Source organism: Chrysochloris asiatica, unplaced genomic scaffold (assembly GCF_000296735.1).
Source record: "Chrysochloris asiatica unplaced genomic scaffold, ChrAsi1.0 scaffold00033, whole genome shotgun sequence".
NCBI classification, from domain to species: Eukaryota; Metazoa; Chordata; class Mammalia; order Afrosoricida; family Chrysochloridae; genus Chrysochloris; species Chrysochloris asiatica.
In genome coordinates, this window is record NW_006408551.1 from 2158848 (window position 1) to 2182823 (window position 23976).

Genomic DNA, 23976 nt, shown 5'->3' on the forward strand with positions numbered 1-23976 from the left:
CAGATTCTGCACCCTACTCTATCCCCAGAACTTTTCCTCTGACCTAACTCCCCTTTCCAAAAATGGTCACACCCCTCAAAACAATGGAAAATTCTGGTGGGTGTAAGAGGCTCCAATTGTATTTTTAAAAAAATCTTACTTCCTTTCAGTGGTCTTAATTTTTTTTTCACCCATAAAAAAATGTAGGTTTTTTTTTGGGGGGGGAGTGTACCCTTAGGTGTGGTTAATTACTGTGTATAAATACCTTCCCCTAGCCCTTCAAGGGCCTCATTCCCATCCTGTTCTCTCTCCCAGACATTTACAAACAGCTTTTCAACAGAAGTCCTTGAATAATCTGATATAAAAACATGCCTGTGAGGCACAAACAGCATGGTGGGGGCTTTGGAGGGGCAGGAGGCGCTTTTTCCTTACGTAGTGATGAACTCTCCAGGCTGGGGAGGGGTCCCAGTAGTGGGGGCAGGGCTGTTGCTGGAACCTTAATCTCCATGGGGGAAGTGGGAAAGATGTCTGGCTGGCTCCTCACTGTGGAGGTGGCACAGGGGTGACTGTGCCTGGGCTCGGGACTGTGGGATCTGGAGGCAGCGGGGTGCCTGGGTCTGTGGAAAAAAGGAAGATGAATCAGCTATGGTGAGCAGGGGCTAGGGATCTAGGCCACCATAGACAACACAGACCTGGGCATGGCATGCAATGAGTGGCTAGGTGAGTGAGGTACCCAGGGTGTAATTTCATCTTCCCCATATCCTCTTTCACCTCACACTGGGAAAAAACCATGTACCCCAGTCACCCTTCTGCCTCTTAAGGAAAAGCTCTAAAAAGGCACAGCGTACACCCAGGTGGATTGCAGGTGGCATTTATGGCTGAATCTGCTAAAGGAGGTATTTGAATGTGAGGGAAACAAGCAAAGGAGATGCCAATCATCATGCAAACAAGTAGCTTCTTTTCAAGTTTACAACTGAGATGCTCTGTGCCAGAGGACTCCTCCATGACCCACCAGTGACAGGACCCAACGTCATCCTAGAGGTGGTAGCAGCCAGGTTGGGGGCTAGTGGAGGATAGCTAGAGAGGCCCTTCCTCCTGTATTCTAATTTGATCAGAGCTCCCGAAGGATTGTGGAAGCTCCAGTACCTGTCCTCTTCCCTACCTACCTACCCCCTATCTCTCTTTGTGGAACCCTCTCCCTTACCCTTCTCCCCTCCTGGACCCTTCTCACCTGGCAGTGGGCTGGCACTGGGCAGGAGGTTGCCCTGAACAGCTGCCACAATGGCAGGGCTCTGGGCTGCGGCGGATCCGAGCCCCGGCCCGAGAGGCAAGGAGGATGGCATGGTGGTGGTCGCCGGCAGGTTAGGATGTAGAGGGTTCGCCATGGACACAGGCAGGTTAGGTGGGGGGAGAGTGCCCGGGCCAAACGGGAGATGGTGGTGATGCCCATGCAGGTTAGGAGGAGGGGGAAGGTTAATACTGATGGAGTCAGCTAGACTACCAAATGGGATGATGGATGGAGCAGGAGGAGGAGGAGGAGGCGGCATGCCAAAAGGCAAACCCAAAGGAGCATTACCCGCCACGCCTGGGTGCGCGCTGCCTGGCACTGCCCCTGGCATCATTGAGGGAGGAGTTTGTTGGTTGGGGAACGGCGAGGGGCCTGAGAAGGAAGAGGATAGAGAGGTGGTGGTGGTTGTTTAACGCTGTCAGTCTGTACTGACTCATAGTAACCCAGTATAGGGTTTCCTAGGAGCAGCTGGTGAGCTTGAGCCACCAACCTTGTGGTTCAAACCAAACTTGCAGTCCTGCACATATCACACTGTGCCACACCAGGATGCCGAGAGGTTAGAGGCATAAAATCTAGTTTACCAACTAACTTTCATAACAAGGATAATCTAGCCACTTCCTGGTGCCACTTTCCATTTTTCTAACATTAGAATTAAGTAAATCTTAGAACAAAACCCCAAAAGTCTGGGTGTAGGGTGGGATCCCTGTTGGTTAGCGACATAACAGAAGGAAGTCCAGCAGGAAAGACTGAGCTGGATCCTTATCCCCAGTTCTTATAACGTACCCCGTTCTAGAGAAGCATTTAGCTTGATTCTAGCTAGCAAGAGTTCCCAAACCCACCCACTTACCATGGGGTCCAGGGGGGGGTACCCCTGGTGGGACTGCCCCAGGCTGGGGGGCTCCAGCTGGTTGCTGCTGCTGTGGCCCTGCAGTTGGCCCTGCCTGCCCAATCTGTTCAGAGGGGCCCAAGCTTCCAGGAGGGGCCCCACTGCCAGCAGGAGCAGGGGCCACAGAGGCCGGAGCCACAGCCAAGCCATGGACGGAGGGTGGCCCAGCGGCCCCTGTGGGTGCAATAGGTTGGGAGCCTGGGGGCAGGGTTGGAGGTGGCTGCTGCTGCTGCTGATGCATTTGCTGGAAGTGCTGCTGTCGAGCTCTCATCTCTGCATACTTCAGTTGCTCCATGTGGAAGGCCTGTCTGTCGGCCAGGAGCTGCTGCCTCTGATACTCCAGCTGCCAGTGTAAAATGAGCACTGTTACCGGTGTTCATAAGATGCAATGGCACAAACCTTGTCCCTACTTTGTCTTCTGGCACCCCCAGTCTCTTACTCTGCTGGTTCCATAGTAAATCTAAACCTTATGCTTGGTCTCCTCTGTCTTCCACCCCAGCCCCTGACGCTCATGAAGTGCCCCCATCTGACCTTAATTTCTCCTGATGATGGCAATGGAGTTAAGCTGGTAGATAGTTAGCCCTTGCTCATTTCAGCCCCGAAGCTTTGAATTTGCTGTTACCTTAACTTGGAAAACCCTTTCAGTTCCTCTTGTCAATTCATTTTCCTTTCTTCCTTCAAAATGGGCTAAGCACTCGCCTTTTTCAGGAAGCCAGCCCTAATCAATTCACTAGCCTCTAAGCTTTGGCCTTTCTTCTGTGATCTCTCAGGATTTATATACTCACTGCTTCCCGCTCCCGGTCCATGATCGTCTCTAGCTCCTCAAAGTGCCGGAGTTTGATCTCCAACTTTTTCATCTGGGTCTCCACAAGCAGGGCCACCAGCGATTTGATCTTTCTCTCCTCCACGGCAGCCAAGTGCTAAGGAAGGAAGAGAGGGTTGGCCCGTCAGCAGGAGGGCTCAGCTGAAGACATGCCCTGGGATAGAAAGGGAGGGTAGAGTCTGGCAGGTTTTAAGAAAGAAATCTGCTGTGGTCACAACCTAGAGAGTTGTACAAGCTTAAAGAATGTAATCAATGTTAACTGATTTGTACATGAAGAAATAGGTCAAGTTCTGCTATGTACATCCTTAATAAAAATACATATGTCACGTGTGTGTGTATATCTGTATGTATATATATACACACACACACATACATACATATATATTGTATATATGCACACACATACATACATATATATTGTTAAGTGCCGTTGAGTCGGTTCTGACTCATAATGACTCTGTGTAGGGTTTCCAAGGAGTGGCTGGTGGGTTTGAACTGCCAACCTCGTGGTTCAAACTAACCTTGTAGTCTAGTGCATTATCTTGTAGCACCACACCAGGACCTATACAGGATTTCTGAGGCTTTTAAATCTTAGTGGGAGCAGAAAGCCTCATCTTTCTACCATGGCAACAGCCAGTGGGTTTGAATCATGAACCTTGCTGTTCGCAATGCAGTGCTTACCATATGGAGCCACCACACTCCACATAACTACATACACATCAACATGAAGAGAGAAAGTGGCAAAGTATAAGACAATGTCAAATCTATAACTAAAAGCCAAACCACTGCCGTGAAACATCCATTTGGACTCAGCCCTAGAAGGCAGAGTAGATTATCCAAGGCTGTAAATCTTTACAGAAAACTGACTGCCATATCTTTCTCCCACAGAGCAGCTGGTGCATTTGAACTGCCAACCTTATGAACTGTCTTATGGTTAGCAGCCCAACACTTAACCCAATTTAACATCAGGACTCCTTCAAATAAAACTAGAAGGCTAGAAAATAAGTCCAATGGTAAAAGATCACAAAAGCTTGGAGAACTGGTGACCAAGTCTTTCTCTAGGAAAGGGAGAAGAACCCGAGTTAGCATTTAAGAAAGGAGCCTCTACTTCCCTTGGGTCTTCAGGCCATGGCCCTTACCTTGGCCTTGACGGCAGCAGCAGCCAGGGCAGCAGCCGCTGCAGTAGACAGGTTGCCCTCACCAATGTCCCGCTCCACCTTTGTCTTCCTGTCACCTTCCGACTCAACCACTTCCTTAAGTACTTCTTCCTGCCCTTCCTTTGGCTCCTTCTCCTTGTCGGGATCCACTAGCCAGGAAAGGGATGAGTTAGCCGTGCAGCTTCAATTCTTCTTGTATCCCAACCGCCCACCCTGAGGCTCACCTACTGGGTCCCCATCACTCTTCTCTGACTCCTTCTCACTATCTCCTTCTTTCCCTTTTTCTTCATCCTTCTTGGGAGCCTCGCTGGTTTTGTCCTTTGTATCTTCCTCTGTAGCCACTCCTCCTTCTCGGGCCTCCTAAAGTCCCAGTGAAAAAGAGACTATCATGCCAAGGCTCAGACTGGGAAGCAAACTACTCCTCTTCCTTGAGATGACGTAGAGAAAAGCTCCAAGAGACAGAGCCCATGTAAGCCCCACATTTCCCTGCCTGAGCAGAATTATGCTAGCTCCCCTATCACCGCAGCACACACCGGGCCCCTCCACCCTCCCAGTTCAAGGTCAATCCCTCTATACCTTGGGCTCCTTCTTCTCATCTGTAGCCTGGCCCTCCACCCGTGCTTCTTCAGTCCCGCTCTCCTCTGGGCCCATGGGAAAAAGAAATGGAAAATGTCTGATTCAGAGCCTGTGTCTATGGCATGTACCCAAGAGTCCCCTCTACCAGTCAAAACCCTCGTGAGAGGACCAGTAAGGAGCCATAGTTCCTAATCCTGTAGAAAGTAAAAAGCATTACCAATGCTCCCCATTTGTGTTGTGTTCTGATGCCAGCTTGAGGCAGGTATGGCACAGGGATGGCTCTGGATTTTGGTGAAAGGGAGAAATTCTGGGCGTTTGCCCGGCCTTACCAATCCGCTCAGGCTCATCTGAGGTGGTTCCTGCAATGCCACTGCTTTCCAGACCGAAGGCTGGGTCTGCCTTGCCTGTCACTTTGGCTGCTTCTTCCACTTTGCGAACATGGGCTTCCACCAGGGCAGTGGGCACCTCTTCCTTCATCTTGGAGAACTCCTCTGCAAGACCCAGGAGGGATGTGCTGGGAGCAGGGCAAGTAGGCAGTTCTGGCTCCCCCGGAGAAAGTTTCTCAAGCCCATCTCTTCAGCTAAGACCAGCATGGAGCTGGACAGGTGCCTGAGCTGAGGCCAGCAATAGACAAGGCCAGTGCGACAGCCAAACTTGAGGGGACTTCAAGGTCTGAATAACCAGCCCTTCAAGCACAAACCAAGAAAGCCAGGACCCCTCCACATTACCTAGGGCTGACTTTGCAGCAGCAGAGGCGACTCGGGGATCGACAACAGAAGCTAGGAAGGCCACAGTGCTCATGACAGGGTTGCCTGACTGACTGAAGGGGATAGGCTGGTATGCCAGGGGGCCCAGGGAGGCCTCTGAGTCCTCCAGGTACGGATCTTCAATGGGAAGACGAAGGAAATGCAAGATGCACTCGTCCTGGGTGCGGCTTCCCACATGCTCTGACACTTTGTTCCAGTCATCTTTGTACATTTCCAGTGCCTGATGAGAGTGGAAGAGACACAACTCTGCATACTTAGTCACCTTCCTTGTGAACTTTGCTCAGTCAACTCCCCCCACTCCACTAGAACAGCTGACCTCAAAGCTCTCAGGGTTTTGGTGTTTGTGTACCCTGCTGAGCTCAAGGGGAATCTCCCAAGTAGCAAGAGAAAGGCTATGGAGTTAATGGCCCAAGTCCCAGATCTGTAGCTACTCCCTGTGGCATACTCCACATATTCTCCCCACTCATTTCTGTTTTCATAGAACTATCCTTTCATTGCCCCAATTACCTCCAAGAGTAGCAGGGTTTCCTGTTCTGTCCACTCGCGAGTAGCGCTAGCTGCAGCTTTGCTCTACAGGAAAAACAGGTGTGAGGAGCTGATGACCTCTAAGGTGCACAGCCTCCCGGGCTTCTGAAGGCAGCCCACATCTCCATACCTTAGAGGGAACATTCTTCTTGGTGTACATATCAGTGCGCAGCCCAAAGTTCTGCATGTCTGTTGGTTTCTCTTTGCCTTTGTCAGGAAAGTTGAGCATTTGTTGGGAAGCAGAGGTCTGCTATTTATGGAAGGGAAAGAAAGAGGTGAGTATGAGTGATGGTGGGGAGCCAGAGGCAGACAGAAAGAGAAAACAGACAGAAGGAGCTTCCTTCCCAAAGTCAAGGACACCCGTGGGTGAGACAGTTCCTCCCTTACTGCTGTAGCTCCTCTGCTCTCATGTCTCTTCTTCCCGGGCAGGGGCCCCCCAATAAAGGGGCAAATAAGAAGCCCAGCAGGGTCTACACCCCACCTACCAGCTCTGGCTTGCCCTTAGCCGTCTCTGGCACCAGGTCATCCAGCTCTTTGCCCTTTCTCCCAGCCTTGGTATCAGCATCAACCTGGCGGCCCTGAGGGACAGAGCTTGGCGTCATGGAGGCTGGGCAGGAAATGACCAGGCCAACACCAAATGTTGGGTGACCCGCAAGCTCTGGGGGCACTCATGCCACTGTTCCATGTCTCCTTAATAATTAATAAGATGAGTAGTTGGCATGATCCATTTGAATTCACACACATCTTTATAGGTTCTCTTAGGAGCTGGACCACTAGGTTCTAATCCTAGATTTGGTTCTCTGTGACTTGGGCAGCTACATAACCTTTCTCCTCTTAATTTCTAAAATGTATGAAATGGAAGTAAAAAAAAAAAAAAAATGGAGGTGATAATAATTATGAGGTAATAATGAAAAATGTAGAACAAAGTTAAAATTTCATGCAAGTTCATTTTAAGTCATTTTTCTCTCTGTTCCTATATTATTAGCCTGTCTGCTCCTTGAGGACAAGGAACATCCCTTCTCTCTCAGCAAGTCTTAGCTATAGCCTAAGAGAGGGCGCTAAACACACAGGGCTGACTCCTGTTACCCTTTGCATCCCAAGGAAAAGGAAGAAACCTTAAAACACTTCTGAATCATTTCCCTAAAAATCCAGAAAAAAGAAAAGTCCAAAGAAGCCCAATTGTATACCAATCCCACCCTGTCCCCGTGGCCCCTCACCCTACCTGTGGGGTCTTGGGCTGCAGAGGTACCAGCCCTGATGGTGTGTCTGCCAAGACATGGAAGTGAGAGGTGGGCGGAGGCCCCATTGGAGTTGGTCGGCTTTCAGCATCCACCTGGTAGTTAATAAGACCCCACTGTTCTAGGAAGGCATGAACCCTATGAGGAGAGAAACAGAGACAGGGTCACACAAAGTAGCAAGAAAGGTATGTGAGGAGAAGCAAGTGGGGCAGAGGTGGGAGCATAAAGCTTCCCCTAAGGTCCTTGAGCTTCTTCTCTACTCATTCTACTTCTTTGGAAAGCCCATCGACTCCTACTGTTCACCCACCTCCTAATTGCAGTGACATTACATCTCCAGCCCGGATCCCAAACTGCACCAGTCAGTAGCATTCAACTATACCTATTGCCGTCAAGTTGATTCTGACCCACAACAACCCCAAGTGTTTTAGAGTAAAAACTGAGCTCCATAGGTTTTTCAATGGCTGTAATTTTATGGAAGCAGATCACCATACTATCTTATGCAGCACAACGGGGAGATTCAAATCGCTAACGTTTTGGTTAATAGTCGAGCACAAATGATTTATACCATCTCAAAACCTTCTTTCTGCTATAGATCTGCTCTTTCTTTCTCCTTTAGTCCACAATTCAGAAAATGCCATTGCTATTCCCTCAAGCCACTCATACCCACACCTGTCATTTGCCTTTCTCTAGGGTTATTTTCCCTGCTCATTCCCTAAGTTTCTATTTCTGCCAAAAGACATGTGTGGGCAGATATCCTCACGTACACCTTGGCCTCAACCACAAGACCCACCTCATGATGGCACAGACATCACCCGCCAGGTTCCTGCGGCACGCAGTGGAGGTGAGATACTCTTGGGGGTTCAGCCGGTAAGTGTCAATCATGAAATTTCGATAGGCCAGGTAGCTTAGAAGAAAGAAAAATAGAAATGGAAAACAAGAGAAATAAAAGTAAACGTCAAAGGCTAATGAGTAAGAAGGATGATGAAAGAGTTACTAAAGTTCCTGTGCTGACACAGAGAAAAAAGTAGATCATAATCAAAATAAACTAAATAAACAGTGAGTGCCTACTCTGTGTTAGTTACAAGGGATTCAAGTATGGCTTACATTTTCCTTGATGGAGTGTTTTAATGAAATGAATTCTCTCCTTAATTGTACTTGGGGACATTTCAGCTAGCTTCTGAACAAGGAATCAAAGGGTAAGAAAGAAAATGTGCTCTTTATGTCCAAACTCAGATGTTAAAGGTGAAACTCTTATTCAAGCACCCAACTGGTCAGAATGACATGATGGAAAGAATAAGCTTTAAAGCGGAAATATCTAAGTTCGAATCCCAGTTATAGCATGATGGCCTTGGCAGTTACTTAAATGTTTGGCTCTCAGTATTTTCATCTGTAAGATGGAGTATCTGCTGAGGACTAGAAAAATCTGTAAAGTACTAGTACAATGCCTGGCACATTGTAAGCCCTCTAAAAGATGGCAGCTATTATGTTGTCTGGTGTAAAGTTGAAGATCATGAGTCAGATTACAGGGGTCCAGATGCTGCCTGTTTAACTACTTACTAGTTGTATGACCTTAAGCAAATGACTTACCCATTTAGGCCTCAGTCTCCTAATCAGTAAACTGGTGATGCTAACAGTACTCATGTCTAAGATTCATGTAAGGATTAGTCAATATAGGTAGGGCACTTAGGATAATGTCTGGTAAACAGTAAACTCTCAATAAATGTAGGCAATTAGCATGTACTAATTTATACCAAGTTCAAGTGTAGACCAGTTTGTGTTCCATCCCTGCCTGTGTAACCATGCCACCTAGTCATTACATCCTTTTCTTCTGAGAAGAAGGCTTCTTCACACTTCTTTCCCCAGAAAAAAAAAGGAGGAGAAAACCATACCAATCTCCAGGGAAAGAAACGTGGTAGGAGAGAGGAGACTGTGTAACAGCTGGGAAGAAAGTCAGTTCTGTTCCCAGGAGCCTTAACTTAGCATAGGTCTCTACTACCGCCTCATCATTTTGGCTTCCCTAACCATACAAGATAGCCAAATCTTATGTAAAGCTCAGCAAGTTTGGCCTAAAACAAAATATTGAAGGAGACAAAGACTTCTGAGCCCCAAGCTTACATATCCTTTAATATTCCTCTACCAGAAAGCCCTTATTGTTGTTGCTAAGTGCCATTGAGTCGGTTCCGACCCATAGTGACTCTGTATAGGGTTTCCCAGGAGCAGCTGGTGAGCTTGAACCATCAACTTTGCAGTCCAGCATATTAGCCCACAGTGCCACATCAGGACTCCAGAGAGCTCTTATCCATCATTTGGGGACCTAGTATTTCCATAGTTCCTCCACTTATTTTTCATTCAAAACATACTCTCAGGGAGCAAACTGGTAATAGTCATTTACACTTTACTGAGAGTAATTACCTGTGCTAAAAATATCTGCATTTTAGATATTTATAGGTTGAAAGGCTCTGAAGCAATGGAACAGGTACTTGTTTTACACAGAAGAGCCTGTGGGCAAATTCTTAAAGACAAGGTATTTTGGTCAAAGTACTGGTCTGAGGCTGCCTAAGGCACAGATCTCATCTTTGTAAGCTTAGCATAGCATCTGCCTTTATGAAGGAACTCAAGAAATGCTTGCTGAACTGAATGTTGCTGGATCAGTACGAGTGACTGGTACAGGAGGAAGAGAAATAATCATGACCTGAGATTTCCTTACATTTCTGGAGTCTTGGATTTGTTCTTGCCGTTAAAGAACTCAGGGAGAGCCCTCCGCTCAATGGCATGAACACTGTAAAAAAGAAGCCAGAATGGATTCAGTAGAAGGCACTGGTGGAGGAAGGGGAGCCCCAAAGGGAGGAAAAGCCTGGAAGGTGGAGGGGACAACCAGCTGGAGACTCCAAGGACTAGATACTTGGGGAGAATTTCCCACCCAAAGTGTCAGACACAAAAAGAGATGAGGAGCTCATCTAAAACGAAGTGCACCATGGTCTATGACTGAAGAAGAAATAGCTTATTGGGAGGCAGGGGAAGAAACATGCTGACTTTGGAGGCTGGGGAAGTAAGAATCAGTGAGAAGGAGGAACATCAATACCTATTGTAGTCAAACCAGGCAGCGTAGCTCGGGATGATGATGTGGTGGGTCTGTTCAGTCACGTTGTCCTCATGCAGGTCTGGATTCTTGGTTTGCTCCCCTTTGTTCCCAGTACTGTTTTCATCCTCATCCTACAAGTATGGAGGCTGCTGGCCACTCAGCATTCCTATTTTCCCCCAAGCCACCCTCTGCTTCTCCCACACCCCAGGAATTTGGACCCTGAAGCTAGGAGAAGGGAATGCACAGTTATGAATTGCCTGGCTCTGAAAGAGTCAGAGTTTTTGACAAGTAGAATTAGTCTAGGGTGGAAAAAGTCCGAGCAGTGGAAGATTCTGGGCAAGAGGAACTTTATAATCACAAATCAGAATAATTTAGATAGGACTTCTCTAAACTGATTCACCTTGCCTGTAGTCTCCATGCTTTCATCCTCCTGTTCATCTGAAAGAAAAAGATGTGAGGCTGGAGAGGGAGAATCCTATTAAAGTCCCATCAGATACTGAAAAAGGAGGCAACTGAGCCCTCCCTAGCTCGAGGCTCTGACTGCCCCGCCCCAGAGACTTTCCATCTTACCCAGGTCTGTCATGGTGCCTCCTTTGACTGGGGCTGCCTCCGAGTCCTTCTTAGTGTTGACTGCCAGGAGAGAGTCACTTTATGAGATGAATTCCACCTAAATTAAGCCCTCACTTTTTCACTGCTACCAACTCTAGAGAATGTACTTCCTCCAAAATCTTTATAAACTATTAAAAAATATATATAACTTCTTCCTGTCATATTCACTGCAGGGCCTAAAACTCACTTGAAACTCCCTTCTCCAACTGAAAATTTGTTTAAACATTTCCCCTATAAACAAGCATCTATCTTTTCTCTGTACAGTCATGCATGATCCTGTCTTTAATAGGCCTGTATCTCAATCTATGTGTCTATAAGCTCTTAATGGACTGGGACTGGCTCGACTCTGTGGAGAAGCAGTTAGAGCTTCAACATTTTTAAAAGCAGAAGAACACTTTCCTCAGATAAATTCATGCATGAAAACTCAGGAGAACACATGGAAATCAGGGCTGCTCTGACTGATGAGGAAGGGTGAAAACCAGAATTTCTCCCTCTCAGTACTACCCACCCCTCAGGCCCAATCCTGGGACACTCCGAGTTAAGTCTATGGAATACAGATTGTAAACCAGAGTTGAAGAGCAATGGTCTCCAAAGTGGGCTGCTCACATAGGATACAAAAGATCATCTACTGGAACAAAGGAAGGGAATATCAGAACTGTTCTTCATACAAGGTGTTTAACCTAGTCCTTTAAATGTTTGCAAATGGTTATACTGTTCCTAGTGTTGTGGTTGTCACAGAGTCAGTTCCAACCCACAGCGACCCTATAACAAGGTTTCCGAGGAGCAGCTGATGAGCTTGAACCGCTGGCCTTGCAGGTCAACGTTAACTTTGCAGTCCAGCACATTAACTAACAATGCCACACCAGGACTCCATTCCTAGTAGAGTGATACAGTATTACCAAAAACCCATTGTCATCAAGTCAATTCCAACTCATGACATCCTCAGGTGTTATAGAATAGATCTGCTCCAAAGAATTTTCTTGGCTGGAATTTTTACAGATGCAGATCATCAAGCCTTTCTTCCAAAGTGCCACTGGGTGGGTTTGAAACACCAACCTTTAGTTTAGTAGTGGAGCGCAAACTACTTACACAACCTAGACATCTGGTAAAATACTATATGTATGTAATTTGTGCTCAAATCTATTTTACTGATGGGGGTGTATGGTGCAGAGAATTACTTGATATAGCCCTTCTAGTCACAGTCCTTGTAATTCTTACCAAACGACTAGTAGGACTATGCAAATGATAAGTATCTGGGACTCACTGTGGAGATCGGATAGCTGTCAAACAATATCAATACGGTACGTGGCACGCATGAGGGGTGGGGACCTTGCAAGCAGGATAAATGGAACTCTGACATGTAGATTGGTCAGTTTTGTCATTCCACTAGGTTTAAAATGAGCCATTTCAAAAGCAGAAGAGGGGATCTCACTATTAAGAAAGAAGCGCCAGGAATGAAGTACATCCACTGGTAAGATCCCTGGGTCTGAACCTCCTCAATCCAAGGGACAGAAAGTTCCAATACCAGACCATGAGCAAAGAAACTGCTTCCCTACCCACAGACTAAGAAAGCTGGCTTGCTGGCAGAGTGGGTTGCCTCCATACATATAATTAGGGGAGCTAGGTTTGCCAACCCGCTGTGCTGGAGCTGAGCACCTTTGGTCAACAGACCGGAGTGCCTTTTGGTCAGTTATGTTGTTGTTAAGTGCCATCGAGTTGGTTCTGACCCGTGGCAAATCCTGTATAGGGTTTCCGAAGAGCGGCTGGTGAGCTTGAACCACCAACCTTGCGGTTCAAAAAGACCCTGCAGCCCAGAGCATTAGCCCACAGCACCACACCAGGACTCCCATGTTGCTGTTAAGTGCTGTCCAGTTGGTTCCGACTCACTGTGAGCCTGTATAGGGTTTCCATGGAGGCAGCTGGTGAGCTTGAACCACTGAACTTGTGGTCCAGACTGACCTTGTAGTACCGTGCATGAGGCCACAGTGCCACACCAGGACTCCAGGACTACTATGTTGTTGTTGTTGTTATGTGCCGTGAAGTCGGTTCCGACTCATAGAGACCCTGTACAGGGATTCTGAAGCTGTGAATCTTCATGGAAGCAGAAAACCTCATCTTTCTTCCGTGCTAAAAGAGCTTTAATGAATTGGCCATGCAGAGCAAAGACCGAGGGGCTCTATGGCTAAGTGTGGCCTCTGCAATGAGTTAGGGAACCCAGCAGAGAAGTAGAGAATGCTGTGGAGGGACAGTTGGCGTCAGAATTGATTAAAAAAAAAAAAAAGGCTGGAGGTAGAGAGACATGTCTGACCTGAGCCTCCTAAGAATTTGCCTTGGGCTAATTCCAAGAGCTCTGGTAGCATAGTGGTTATGAATCAGGCTGCAAACCGCAAAGTCAGCAGTTTAAAACTACCAGCGGTTCCGTGGGAGAAAGATGAGGCATTCTGCTCGTAAAGATTTACAGCCTCGGAAACCCTGTGCAGGGTCACTATGAGTCGGAGCCGACTCCACAGTACCTAACAACAATGTTGAATTTGATTCTCCTTCCCCTTTGTACAGTCAGAGGTCTGATGTGGTCTCCATGCCATTTTTGCAGAGTGCATAATCAACACAAGTTTAGAGACAACTATTGTGAAGTATAAAGCACAGTCTATAATTCAGATTGTTAAGCGCTATCGAGTTGGTCCCGACCCATAGCAACCCTGTATTGGGTTTCTGAGAAGCAGCTGGTGAACTTGAAACGGTTGACCTTAAGGTTCAAACCTACCTTGCACCCACAGTGCAACACCAGGACTCCATAATTCAGATGTGAAAATGAAATTAGGATATGAAATTATAGTAGTGAAGATAATTTCAATAACCAGCTAAATCTTAAAAAAAGAGCCTTTAGATCTGGAGCTGGGTTTGGTAATCAACCCAGTCGAGAGGTCTGACACAGCAAGGGCAAGGCAGGGAGTGGGGGTGGATTCCAGGAGCCTGACCTGGCCCATACCTGTTTTGGGCAATGTCACCTCTTCCACATTGGGAACAGGTGAGGGCTCATCCATGTCCTTTGTCAGATCTTCTTGCTCCTCCTCTCTGTGGCCACGCTTTGACTTGGTGTAAGGTGTTGAGGGGCTGGGAAGGAGAGAGTGAAAGAGGACCCTGTCATTGTTGGACAGGGAGTCCCTGAGAATTGATGTTCAAGGTAATGGAAGAGAGAGAGAATCCCAAGGGTGGAACTGAGCATGAACAGAAACCAGTAGCTATAGAGTTACGGGACGTGACAAAAAACAGGACTTTTATTTGGAGATTAAACTCTGTTTGATTTTACTAGTGACTGGGACAGAACTAAGGAGCTCTGGTAGCGTAGTGGTTACGAATCGGGCTGCGAACCGGAAGGTCAGCAGTTCGAAACTAACAGCTGCTCCATGGGAGAAAGATGAGGCGATCTGCTCCCGTAAAGATTTACAGCCTCGGAAACCCTATTCAGAGTCGCTATGGGTCGAAACCGACTCGACAGCCCTTAACAACAACAACAAAGGACAGAACTAGTCCTCTCAAGACACCTGCATAACACCCCCACCTCAGGACTGGGTATTAGGCAAAAACAAGTTATAGGCATACCCTTTCTTAGCATTTTTCTTCTTAGCTTCTGGGGTGGGTGAGGGAGAGGGAGAGCGCTTCCTCTTCTTATAGTTCCCTCCTTTCTTGTCCCGTCGATCTGAATCTGGGCTATTTACCTGTAGCCCAGAGAATCCGAACAAATGTCAGCCAACAATCCCCAGCAAAGATTTGTCCCAAAACTTATGTTAAGGGCTGGAGGAAGAAAGAAGAGGGATTTTCACCTCATCTGTCAGTGTCTTGGCTGAAATCTTCTTTCGGCGGGAGACAGGATTTTTGTCATCATTTACTTCATAGTCCTCTTCATTCATCCACTCATTGAAGGTGTCTGTGTCCAGAATCCACTTTGCATGAACCTGACACACAGAGGCAGGCAGTGCTGGAGAGGAGCCTGGAAGCCACAGCCCAAGGGCACAGACGCCTCCAATTCACCTTCAAAGACTGGTCAGTCCTGGCATCCTTCTTAGGAAGGAGTGCAGGAAAAGCTCACCTTCCTGGGTTTCTCAGGAGTCGGAGCATCCTCCACGGAGGCTTCAATTTCACTAGCTGGGATCCACGTATCATAACTACCATGGGAAAGAGAATATGAAGCAGAATCAATAGGCTGCTTTTATGAAAAAGTAAAGTACAGCTCTTTAAAACCTTTTCCACTTGTAAAAAGAACTGGGCTGTTAGGTTGTTTTTTGGTTATGATTTTTCCATTGTCCCTCTGAGTGATATCATAATAAAATAATAAAACATAAAACAAAAATTTCAAAAATAATTTTCTCTTACCCCATCATACTAACACAAGTATTCTTTATTTTCTTAATTTATTATGGTAAATACATAGGCAAAAAAAAAGTTGAGCCACAACTCATCTGTCAGTTTGTCATACTGTGGTGGCCTGTAAGCTACTGTGATTCTGGAAGCTCTGCCACTGCTATTTTAAATCCCAGCAGGATCACCCAGGGTGGACAGGTTTCAGCAGAGCTTCCAGACTAAGACAGACTAGGAAGAAGTAGAGGCAGACTACTTTTGAATGTTTATGAATACTGAAACTTTATGAATAGCAGCAGAACACTGTCAGATATAAGACCAGCAACACTGCCAGAAGATGAAAATATTATGAACAGCCCCAGAATACTGTCAGACATAATACCAGAAAAAAAGCCCTTCGGGTTGGAAGGCACTCAAAATACAAGTGGGGAAGGAAGAACTGCATCCCCAAAGTAGTGTTGAGCATGATGAATGGAGTAAAGCTTTTGGGACCTTCATTTGCTGATGGGAGCCCAACTCAAAATGAAGAGAAATAGCTGCAAACATCCATTAATAATCAGAACATGGAATGTATAAAGCATGAGTCTAGGAAAATTGGAAGTTGTCAAAAATGAAATGGAATACAAAACGATCGGTATCCTAAGCATTTGTTGTTGTTGTGATTAAGTGCTGTTGAGTCGCAGAAATGGACTGGTATTGGCCATTTTGAATCTCACAATCATATGGTTAACTACGCTGGGAACAACAAATTGAAGAGGAATGATGTCACACTCATTGTCAAAAAAGAACAACTCAAGATTCATCATGAAGTACAACGCTGTCTGTGATAGGATAATATCCATATGCCTACAAGGAAGACCAGTTAATACCACTACTATTCAAATTTATGCACCAACTACTAAAGCCAGTGGTGACTAAAGAATACTACCAACGTCTTCAGTCTGAAATTGATCAAACATGCAATGAAGATATATTGATAATTACTGGTGAATGGAATGAGAAAGTTGAAAACAAAGATTCCGGAAGGATCAGTAGTTGGAAAACATGGCCTTGGTGATAGAAATGATGCCGGAGATCCCACAATACAACTCTGCAATACAAAAACTTATTCATTGCAAATATCTTTTAAAACATCATAAAAGGCAACTACACACATGGACCTTACCAGGTGGAATACACAGGAACCAAATTGGCTACATCTGTGGAAACAGACAGTGGACAAGTTCAATATCGTCAGCTAAAACAAGGTCAGGGCCCTACCGTAGATCACATGTAAGTTCAGGCTGAAGCTGAAGAAATTAAGACAAGTCCACAAGAACCAAAATAGGACCTTAAACATATCCCATCTGAAATTATAGACCATCTCAAGAAAAGAGTTGATGCATTAGACACTAATGGCCAAAGATGAGAAGAGCTGTGGGATGACATTAAGACAGCATACAGGAAGAAAGGAAAGGTTATTGAAAAGAGAGGACAGAAAGAAAAGACCTAAATGGATATCAGAAAAGACTCTGAAATTTGCTTTCCAGCATATACATGATAGAGCGAATGAAAGAAATTAGGAAGTTAAGGAGCTAAACAGAACCTTTCAAAGGAAAGGTCAAGAAGACAGAGTAAAGTACAATAATGAAATATGCAAAGACCTGGAATTAGAAAATCAAAAGGGAAGAACACACTCAGTATTTCTCAAGCAGAAAGAACTGAAGAAAAATTCAAGCCTGGACTTGCAATATATTAAAGGATTTTATGTGCAAAATATTGAATGATGCAGAAAGCATCAAAGGGATGCAGAAGATATATACAGAGTCACTGTATCAAAAAGAAATGGTCAATGTTCAACATTTCAAAAGGCAGCATTTTTGAATCATTGATCAAGAACCAATGGTACTGAAGTAAGATGTCTAAGTTACACTGAAGGCACTGGCAAAACACAAGGCTCCAGGAATTAACAGAATACAAATTGGAATATTTCAAGAAGCTGATGAAGCACTGGAGATGCTCACACATCTATGGCAAGAAATTTGGAAGACAGCTACCTGGCGAACTGATTTGAACAGACCATTATTAGTGCCCATTCCAAAGAGAGGTGACCCAAAAGAATGTGGAAATCACCAGACAGTATCATTAATATCACATGCAAATAAAATTTTGCTGAAGATAATTTTAAAATGGCTGCAACGGTACACAGACAAGAGAATTGCCATATAGCCAAGCCAGATTCAGAAGAGGACGTGGAACAAGGGGTATCATTGCTGACGTCAGATAGATCTTGGTTGGAAGCAGAGAATACTAAAAAGATGTTTACTTGTGTTTAATTGACTATGCTAAAACTTTTGACTGTGTGGATCATGACAAACTATGGACAACATTGCAAAGTATGGATATTTCAGAACACTTAATTGTGCTCATAAGGTAGCTGTGTACACAAACCAAGAGACAGTCATTCAAACAGAAAAAGGGGATACTGAACAGTTTAAAATCAGGAAAGGTACACGCCAGGATTGTATTTTTTCACCATATTTTATTCAACCTGTATACTGAGCAAATAATCTGAAAAGCTGGATTATATGAAGAACATAGTATCAGGATTGGAGGAAGACTCATTAATAACCTGTGATATGCAGATGATACAACCTTGCTTGCTAGAAGTGAAGACTTAAAATACTTACTGATGAAGATAAAAGACCACAGCCTTCAGTATGGGTTGCACCTCAATGTAAAAAAAACAAATATCCTCACTAATGGACCAATAAATAACATTATGATAAATGGAGAAAAGACTGAAGGAATCCACAATCAACACTCATGCAAGCAGCAGCAAAGAAATCAAAGAACATATTGCATTAGGTAAATCTGCTACACAAGACCTCTTTAAAGTGTTAAAGAGCAAAGATGTCACTCTGAGGATTAAGGTGTCCCTGATCTAAGTCATGGTATTTTCAATTGCCTCACGTACATGTGAAAGGTAGACATGAATACGAAAAATGGCAGAATTGATGCATTTGAATTATGGGGGTTGGGGAGAAGAATATTGATAGTACTATGGACTGCCAGAAGAACAAACAAATCTGTGTTGGAAGAAGTGCAGCCAGAAACCTTAAAAGCCAGGATGCTGAGACTTCGTCTCCCATACTTCAGACATATTATCAGGAAGTACCGGTCCCTGAAGAAGGACATCACACTTGGTACAGTGGAGGGTCAGCGAAAAAGAGAAAGACCCCCAAGAGTATGAATTTGCACAATGACAGGAGCAATGGGCTCAAATGTAACAATTGTGAGAAAGGCACAGGACTGGACAGCGTTTCGTTCTGGTGTGCATAACATCGTTATGAGTCAAAATTGACTCCACGGCTCCTAACAAGAAAACATTGACCATTTCAACAGTCTTCATATGTACAGTTCAGTGATACTGTGTTCATCTTGTTCAACCATCAGTCTTAATTAACTGTTATCCAATTTTTCCATCCACCTTAAGCTCAGTTGTACTCACACAACTACTCTTAACATTTAATATGCATTTTCCCCCAATACTTTTTTAGCAACTTTTTACATAATTATATCATACTAGATGTTATTTAACATGCCTACTTTTTACATTTAATAATCTATAAATTATCAATGTCATTTCTCAAATACCATTTTAAAGACTGTATAATATCCCACTGATAAACAACTTTGGTAAAATGTTTCCTATTGTTTGACATTTAAATTGTTTCTAACCTTTGCCTAGTCTACTAGATCCAAATTTACCCAAGACAAATTCACAAAGACAAACTGGCCGAAAAATAATCCTAAAAGAGCCCCCTTCTTGCTAACTAGATGTTCTGGGGTTTCTGGGTCAAGTTCTTGTACTTACACAAGCTCCAGGAACAACCTATCCTTACCTGTCAGGATAGTAGCCCCAATGCAGAAGAACCTGCTTATCCCTCTTCATGACAGGTCGTACCCATTCCTCTGGGGATCGAGACAGACAGGAATAAATTTAAGGGGTACACAGAAAACAAAGTTCAACAAAAGCCCTAAGCATCTCCCTGTTGCACCATGGGACCTAGTAATGGGAACTTCAAAGGGTAGGAGGATTCAGGGTTGAAAGGAGAGAGGAGTCAAGACCCTGTGATCTGACCTGTCCGCCACCTCCTACTCCAAGCCATCAAGCCACTGCAGTGGCCACAACAACCAGGTCTCACCTTCTTCTAGGTTCCCTGGGACAGGATACACAACATGAGAGGCATTGTTCTTATCCTCAGTGACTGTTCCCTGGATGGCACAGGGAGGAACAGGTAAATATGGTCCCCTCTGAATTAATCACGTGGTGTAAATAAACCAAAATAAGATTTTACTACAGACCTGCCTTTCTAGTCATATTTTGCTTAGGATAGTATTAAAGACAGTTTGCATTCTCTAAGCACACACCACCTGAGTGGCAGAGGGAAACTGCTGGATTATGCTAATAATGAGAAATCAAAGAATTAAAAAATGGCTAGATAATCTTCTGAATAGATAATCTACAAATGGGAAATTTAAAGTGAGCTGTATGCCCCTATCTTTGACATCTGCTTGTTATTATAAAGCTCCATAGAGCAAGGATTTCATTTATCTAGAAATCAGACACCCTTTAGCTCAGTGGAAGTGGATGCTTTCTTTCCCGGCCAAAGCAACCTCTAGTGATCCAAATCTGTCATGACTGGATGGGAAATGGGAGAAACAGACAAGAAGTGAGGCTCAAAGCTTAAACCCTATTCTTTCTTCAAATAAGTAGAGCCACCTCTGTAGTAAAAAACATGGCACACAGAAAGTCACGCTGAACAAAAGCCCTAAGCACTTTCCTGTTGTACCGCGTCAGGACTACTGCTAGAAAACATCAGGCAGAGAGTCATGGAGTTTGAGACCTTCCCTGACCCATCTACTTACCTGGTGTCTCTTGATAATATCCTTTAATTTCCCTAGCAGTTTGGGTTCAATTTCTGGACACAGAAAAATGTTAGGTCGAGATAGGCAGTTATTCTGTGGGGAGGAAAAACAGATGGTTGAGATTATGGGGAAAGGGTGTTTGGGATTCTCATAGAGGGAAGGGAGACAGATGTGGGATGTTCTTGACTATTACCTGCACCAGGGACTTCTCAATGGTCATGAACATTTCCACGTTGCGGTCCATACGTGATGGATTCTGGAAATCATAACGCCGCCTTGCGAAGGGGCAATAATCTAGTGAGTGGTATAGCTCAGGTCTGGGAATGAGGTTAGAGTATATGACTTCTTAATGTGGGAAACTGGGAGGTGATCTTGCTTTTGCCAATATCACCTGGGATCTGGGGTTCACTGATCTCAACTCCTAGAATCACCCTGTACTTAGTCCAAAAGGACAAAGAAAAGCTTGAGATGCCAACTTAAGAATCCCTTTCCCTCTACAAGACACACACTGATGCATACACACATATACTCACTTACTCTTGGAGACTATTTTGGCTATGATTCCCAGCCATTTTTCTGATCTAGTAAGTCAGGCCTACTGACCTAACAAAGTAAAAGACGCTCAAGAATTCCTACCTACGCCTTCCCACCCCCAAAAGGCCCCAGAGAATCATAAAGGCGGATTTCCTCTAAACTAGATGTAAGAAGCATAGAGAAGGCATCTCACCATCCCTGGTCACTCTTGAATTTGTAGGCAGCTGCAAGTATGTGGCACAGGGAACCTCCTGCTTTGAAATCTAGGAAACATTTGATCTACAAAATTGAGACAGGGAAGAAGTATGTGAGAGTTATATCCTACATTCTCTTATCACCCTTTCATCCAACCCCATGCTGGACTCATCTCCTTCTCAAAGCTGGAATTGTTTAACCATTGTATCATGTGGCTTGGAAGAGGGAAGGGAAAGAAACCAATATTCACAAAGCACCACTTTGTGCCAAGCACTTTACTAGGTTACCTCATTTACCATTATGGAAACCCTACAAGGTAGCTATTATTATTCTCATCTGGAGATGAAGGAACCAAGATTCAGAAAGGTTAAATGGCTTGCCCAAGACCACAGAGCCATCAAGTGGCAGAGCCAGGATTTGAACACCAGCCTGTACAAATCCAAACCTCATACCCTTTTAGTCATGCCATGAGAGTTTCATGGACTGAGCCCAGATGCTCTGAGATAATCTGTTGCTCAAAGTATTTCTAAGACGAAGGGAATGGTAACTTGGGGATGCGGTCAAACCAGTAATACCCTGACTAGGTGCAGGTATGGTAGTAAATTACCCAGATCTGAAAAAATTATGAAATTTACAAATATATCAAAAAAGTACAACTCCCTCTCCAGATCGGAGGATTTGCCCCCTTTGTTTTGCACTCACCGGCAGTTTAGTGAGTGGTGCATTGCTGACATGTTTGCCAAAAACTTCTTCCTGAAATTGTAGTAACTGTACAACCAGGCTAGACAGGGACTTGTTGGTGGGTGGTTCAGCTTGTATATACTGGGGAAACAGAGGGAAAGGAAAGACAAATAGACCTTAGATAAACTGTCCACCATCTCCCAGATTTCTTCTGCAGGTGCTCTGGAAGCATCTAGGGCTGAGAAAATAGTGCTTTTCTCGCCAGATGTTTAAGTCTCTGTAAAGAAAGTGGCAGAAGGGAGGGCCTGCACACCCCTAACCAGGAAGTTCAAATTCTGCTGTCACCAGCTCAGAATGCCAGTGTTGGGTGCTATAGATGAGGGAAGCTTCCTACTCTTCCCTCAGTCTCACCCTGAAATGAATTGCAGGACCTTGTCTGTCATCATGGCACCTGATCCCTAGTCAACAATGCAGAGGGTTGTAAAATACTGGAGTGCGGATCATGGAAGCAATACCTAGGCTCACTAAAGAAGACCACAGTGAATGTCTTAGAGGAACTTTATGGAAGGTTAAGATTTCCTCTACAATGTGGCCTAACAAGAAAGATGCAAGTAAATGAGGTAGGACAAACAGACTGAGAAAGAGCTTACACATCTTGCTAGGAACTGGGCATACATGTCTTTAAGCTCGGTGTGGGTCCTTGTGGATCAGAAGGACCAGCACCTCTCTGGTGGGGAACAGCAAGACAGTATCTTCCTTTCTGAGAAAATTATATGTGACACAAACAACCTACTTAAACATTTCCGTATTATGCTATCTAGCATTCTAGTCTTCTAGCTAAAAACCCAAGCCAGATGCTAACTTTCTCTTTACCTTTTGATGCTTGTTTCCTCATCCCTAAGCAAAAAGAAGAGAGCTCCTCTCAGTAGGAGGTGTAAAGAGATCAGTGAATGAAAAGTAAACGATAGAGAGCTAAGAGCATGAAAGCTGAACCAGGTCACAGGCTGTCAATCCCACCAGGGCCAGAGACTAAGCCCCTAGCCTGATCTCCCTTCCAAAAGGTCAGAGGTAGAAGCCTGGGAACCAGAGCCTCACAGTGAGGTGCAACAAGCCACAAACTCAGCAGCTGTCTGTCAGGATTCTGACACCCAGGGAGACTGAAGAACAAGGCCAGACTCAAAGTCAGGATCAGAGCAGGGAGTCCACCCCTCACACTTTTGACAGGCTGCAAGGCTGGGCAGGAAGAACTGGAGAGTGGAAAGAAAATCAGAGAGAGAGCCCCTAATTGGGGGCAGTGAGAAGCAAGGGAGACAGAGACCATTTTCAGAGAAATAACCAAGTGTAGATATTCCTTTTACCGAAAGGAACTAAAGACAAAGAAGATACCAGGAAGAGGCTTGCTAACAAGACAGGTAAGCCTTCTTGAACCCTTTGTTTGCTACTTTAGTATCTCCACTTATGGATCTGACTGTGGAAGGCAAGCTATAAGGTTTGTCCTAGCCTGTGAACCCCAAACCCAAGGCAATGCAAGGCTAGGTCACAGGGTGCCTTCATTGTGAAGCTGAGGAACGGTTTTAGGAGGCCGCTGCCTAAGAACTCCTATACCCTGGCTCCCAAAGAGATTTGGTTGCCCCTTAGATGGAGGGGGGTGGGGATGAGTGGTGGGGACAGGTGATGTCGTCGTTGGGATGGGGGTCTTTTTAAGGCTGCTGAGCAGCCTGGGGCCTGCTGTGTGACTGTTCACCCTTCTTCTTTCATCATCTCTCTCTGAACACACACAAAGCACCGGGGAGGCCTCAGCCCTGCTGGTACCTGGCTCCCTGGGGAGCTCTGGCAGGCACTGTGGCGGGCACGTTCTGAGGGTGCCCACTCAGCGCCCCATCAGCCCCAGGCCGTCTCTCCCGGAAGAACCGGGAAGGCGATGGCTTGGGAGAGGGCTGTCTACTAGCACCGGAACCCACCCGGACAGAGGAGAAAAGGGGCAGAGGGCACAGAGGCTAGAATCACAAGCTGGGGGTGGGGGTAAAATGAGCTGGGGGAGGGGCAGGGGCGCCGGGCGGGGCGGAGGGAGCGCCGAGCCGTTCGGAGGCCGCGGGGGAGGGGCCGGGGGCGGCAGGAAGGTGGGCAGGACCCCGGGGATTGCGGGGTCGCAGCCCCTTTGTCCCGCCCACGGCCCCCGCGCGGCCCTGCCTGTTTGGGCCGCATACCTTCTTGTAGTTCTTGCCGAGCCAGAGCCGCACGTTGTCGAACTGGGTCACGGTGTCCGCGGCCTCGTAGTACTTCACGTTGGGGCCGCCGTCCTTCTTCCGCACCGCCATCTTCTCGGGCTCGGGCCCCGCCGCCGCCGTCCGCCCCGCTCAGCTCAG

At 45.7% G+C, this 23976-nt stretch overlaps 1 protein-coding gene across 7 annotated transcripts; it reads right to left on the reverse strand.

Moving 5' to 3' along the window:
* Positions 1-170: 170 nt before the first annotated feature.
* Positions 171-23976, reverse strand: SMARCC2 (SWI/SNF related, matrix associated, actin dependent regulator of chromatin, subfamily c, member 2). 7 transcript variants are annotated; one of them, XM_006859423.1, is made up of 30 exons: positions 23818-23937; positions 21632-21751; positions 20928-21013; positions 20394-20475; positions 20201-20293; positions 19477-19546; positions 19174-19243; positions 15021-15096; positions 14755-14886; positions 14534-14649; positions 13920-14044; positions 10892-10951; positions 10722-10759; positions 10322-10452; positions 9947-10018; positions 8030-8143; positions 7224-7377; positions 6487-6579; positions 6132-6248; positions 5984-6046; positions 5438-5696; positions 5039-5200; positions 4710-4774; positions 4358-4493; positions 4116-4282; positions 2939-3073; positions 2115-2496; positions 1556-1639; positions 1211-1276; positions 171-596 (listed from the first exon to the last, which is right to left on the reverse strand). In XM_006859423.1, the coding sequence occupies exons 1-30, from the start codon at positions 23926-23928 to the stop codon at positions 520-522; spliced, it is 3456 nt and encodes a 1151-aa protein (XP_006859485.1). In that variant the 5' UTR covers positions 23929-23937; the 3' UTR covers positions 171-519. The 7 variants fall into 7 exon arrangements, with proteins under 7 accessions (XP_006859485.1, XP_006859486.1, XP_006859488.1 ...); XM_006859422.1 differs by having other exon boundaries at positions 520-596; positions 6132-6251; positions 23818-23976; XM_006859424.1 differs by lacking the exon at positions 1211-1276 and having other exon boundaries at positions 6132-6251; positions 23818-23976.

Excerpts from the sequence above, each read along its gene's own strand:
- SMARCC2 (XM_006859420.1), bottom strand. The coding sequence starts at position 23,928 with ATGGCGGTGCGGAAGAAGGACGGCGGCCCCAACGTGAAGTACTACGAG. Across the intron at positions 21,014-21,631 it reads CACCACTCACTAAACTGCCG|ATCAAATGTTTCCTAGATTT; the intron begins GTGAGTGCAAAA and ends TCAATTTTGTAG. Across the intron at positions 14,887-15,020 it reads CTCCTGAGAAACCCAGGAAG|GTTCATGCAAAGTGGATTCT; the intron begins GTGAGCTTTTCC and ends TCTGTGTGTCAG.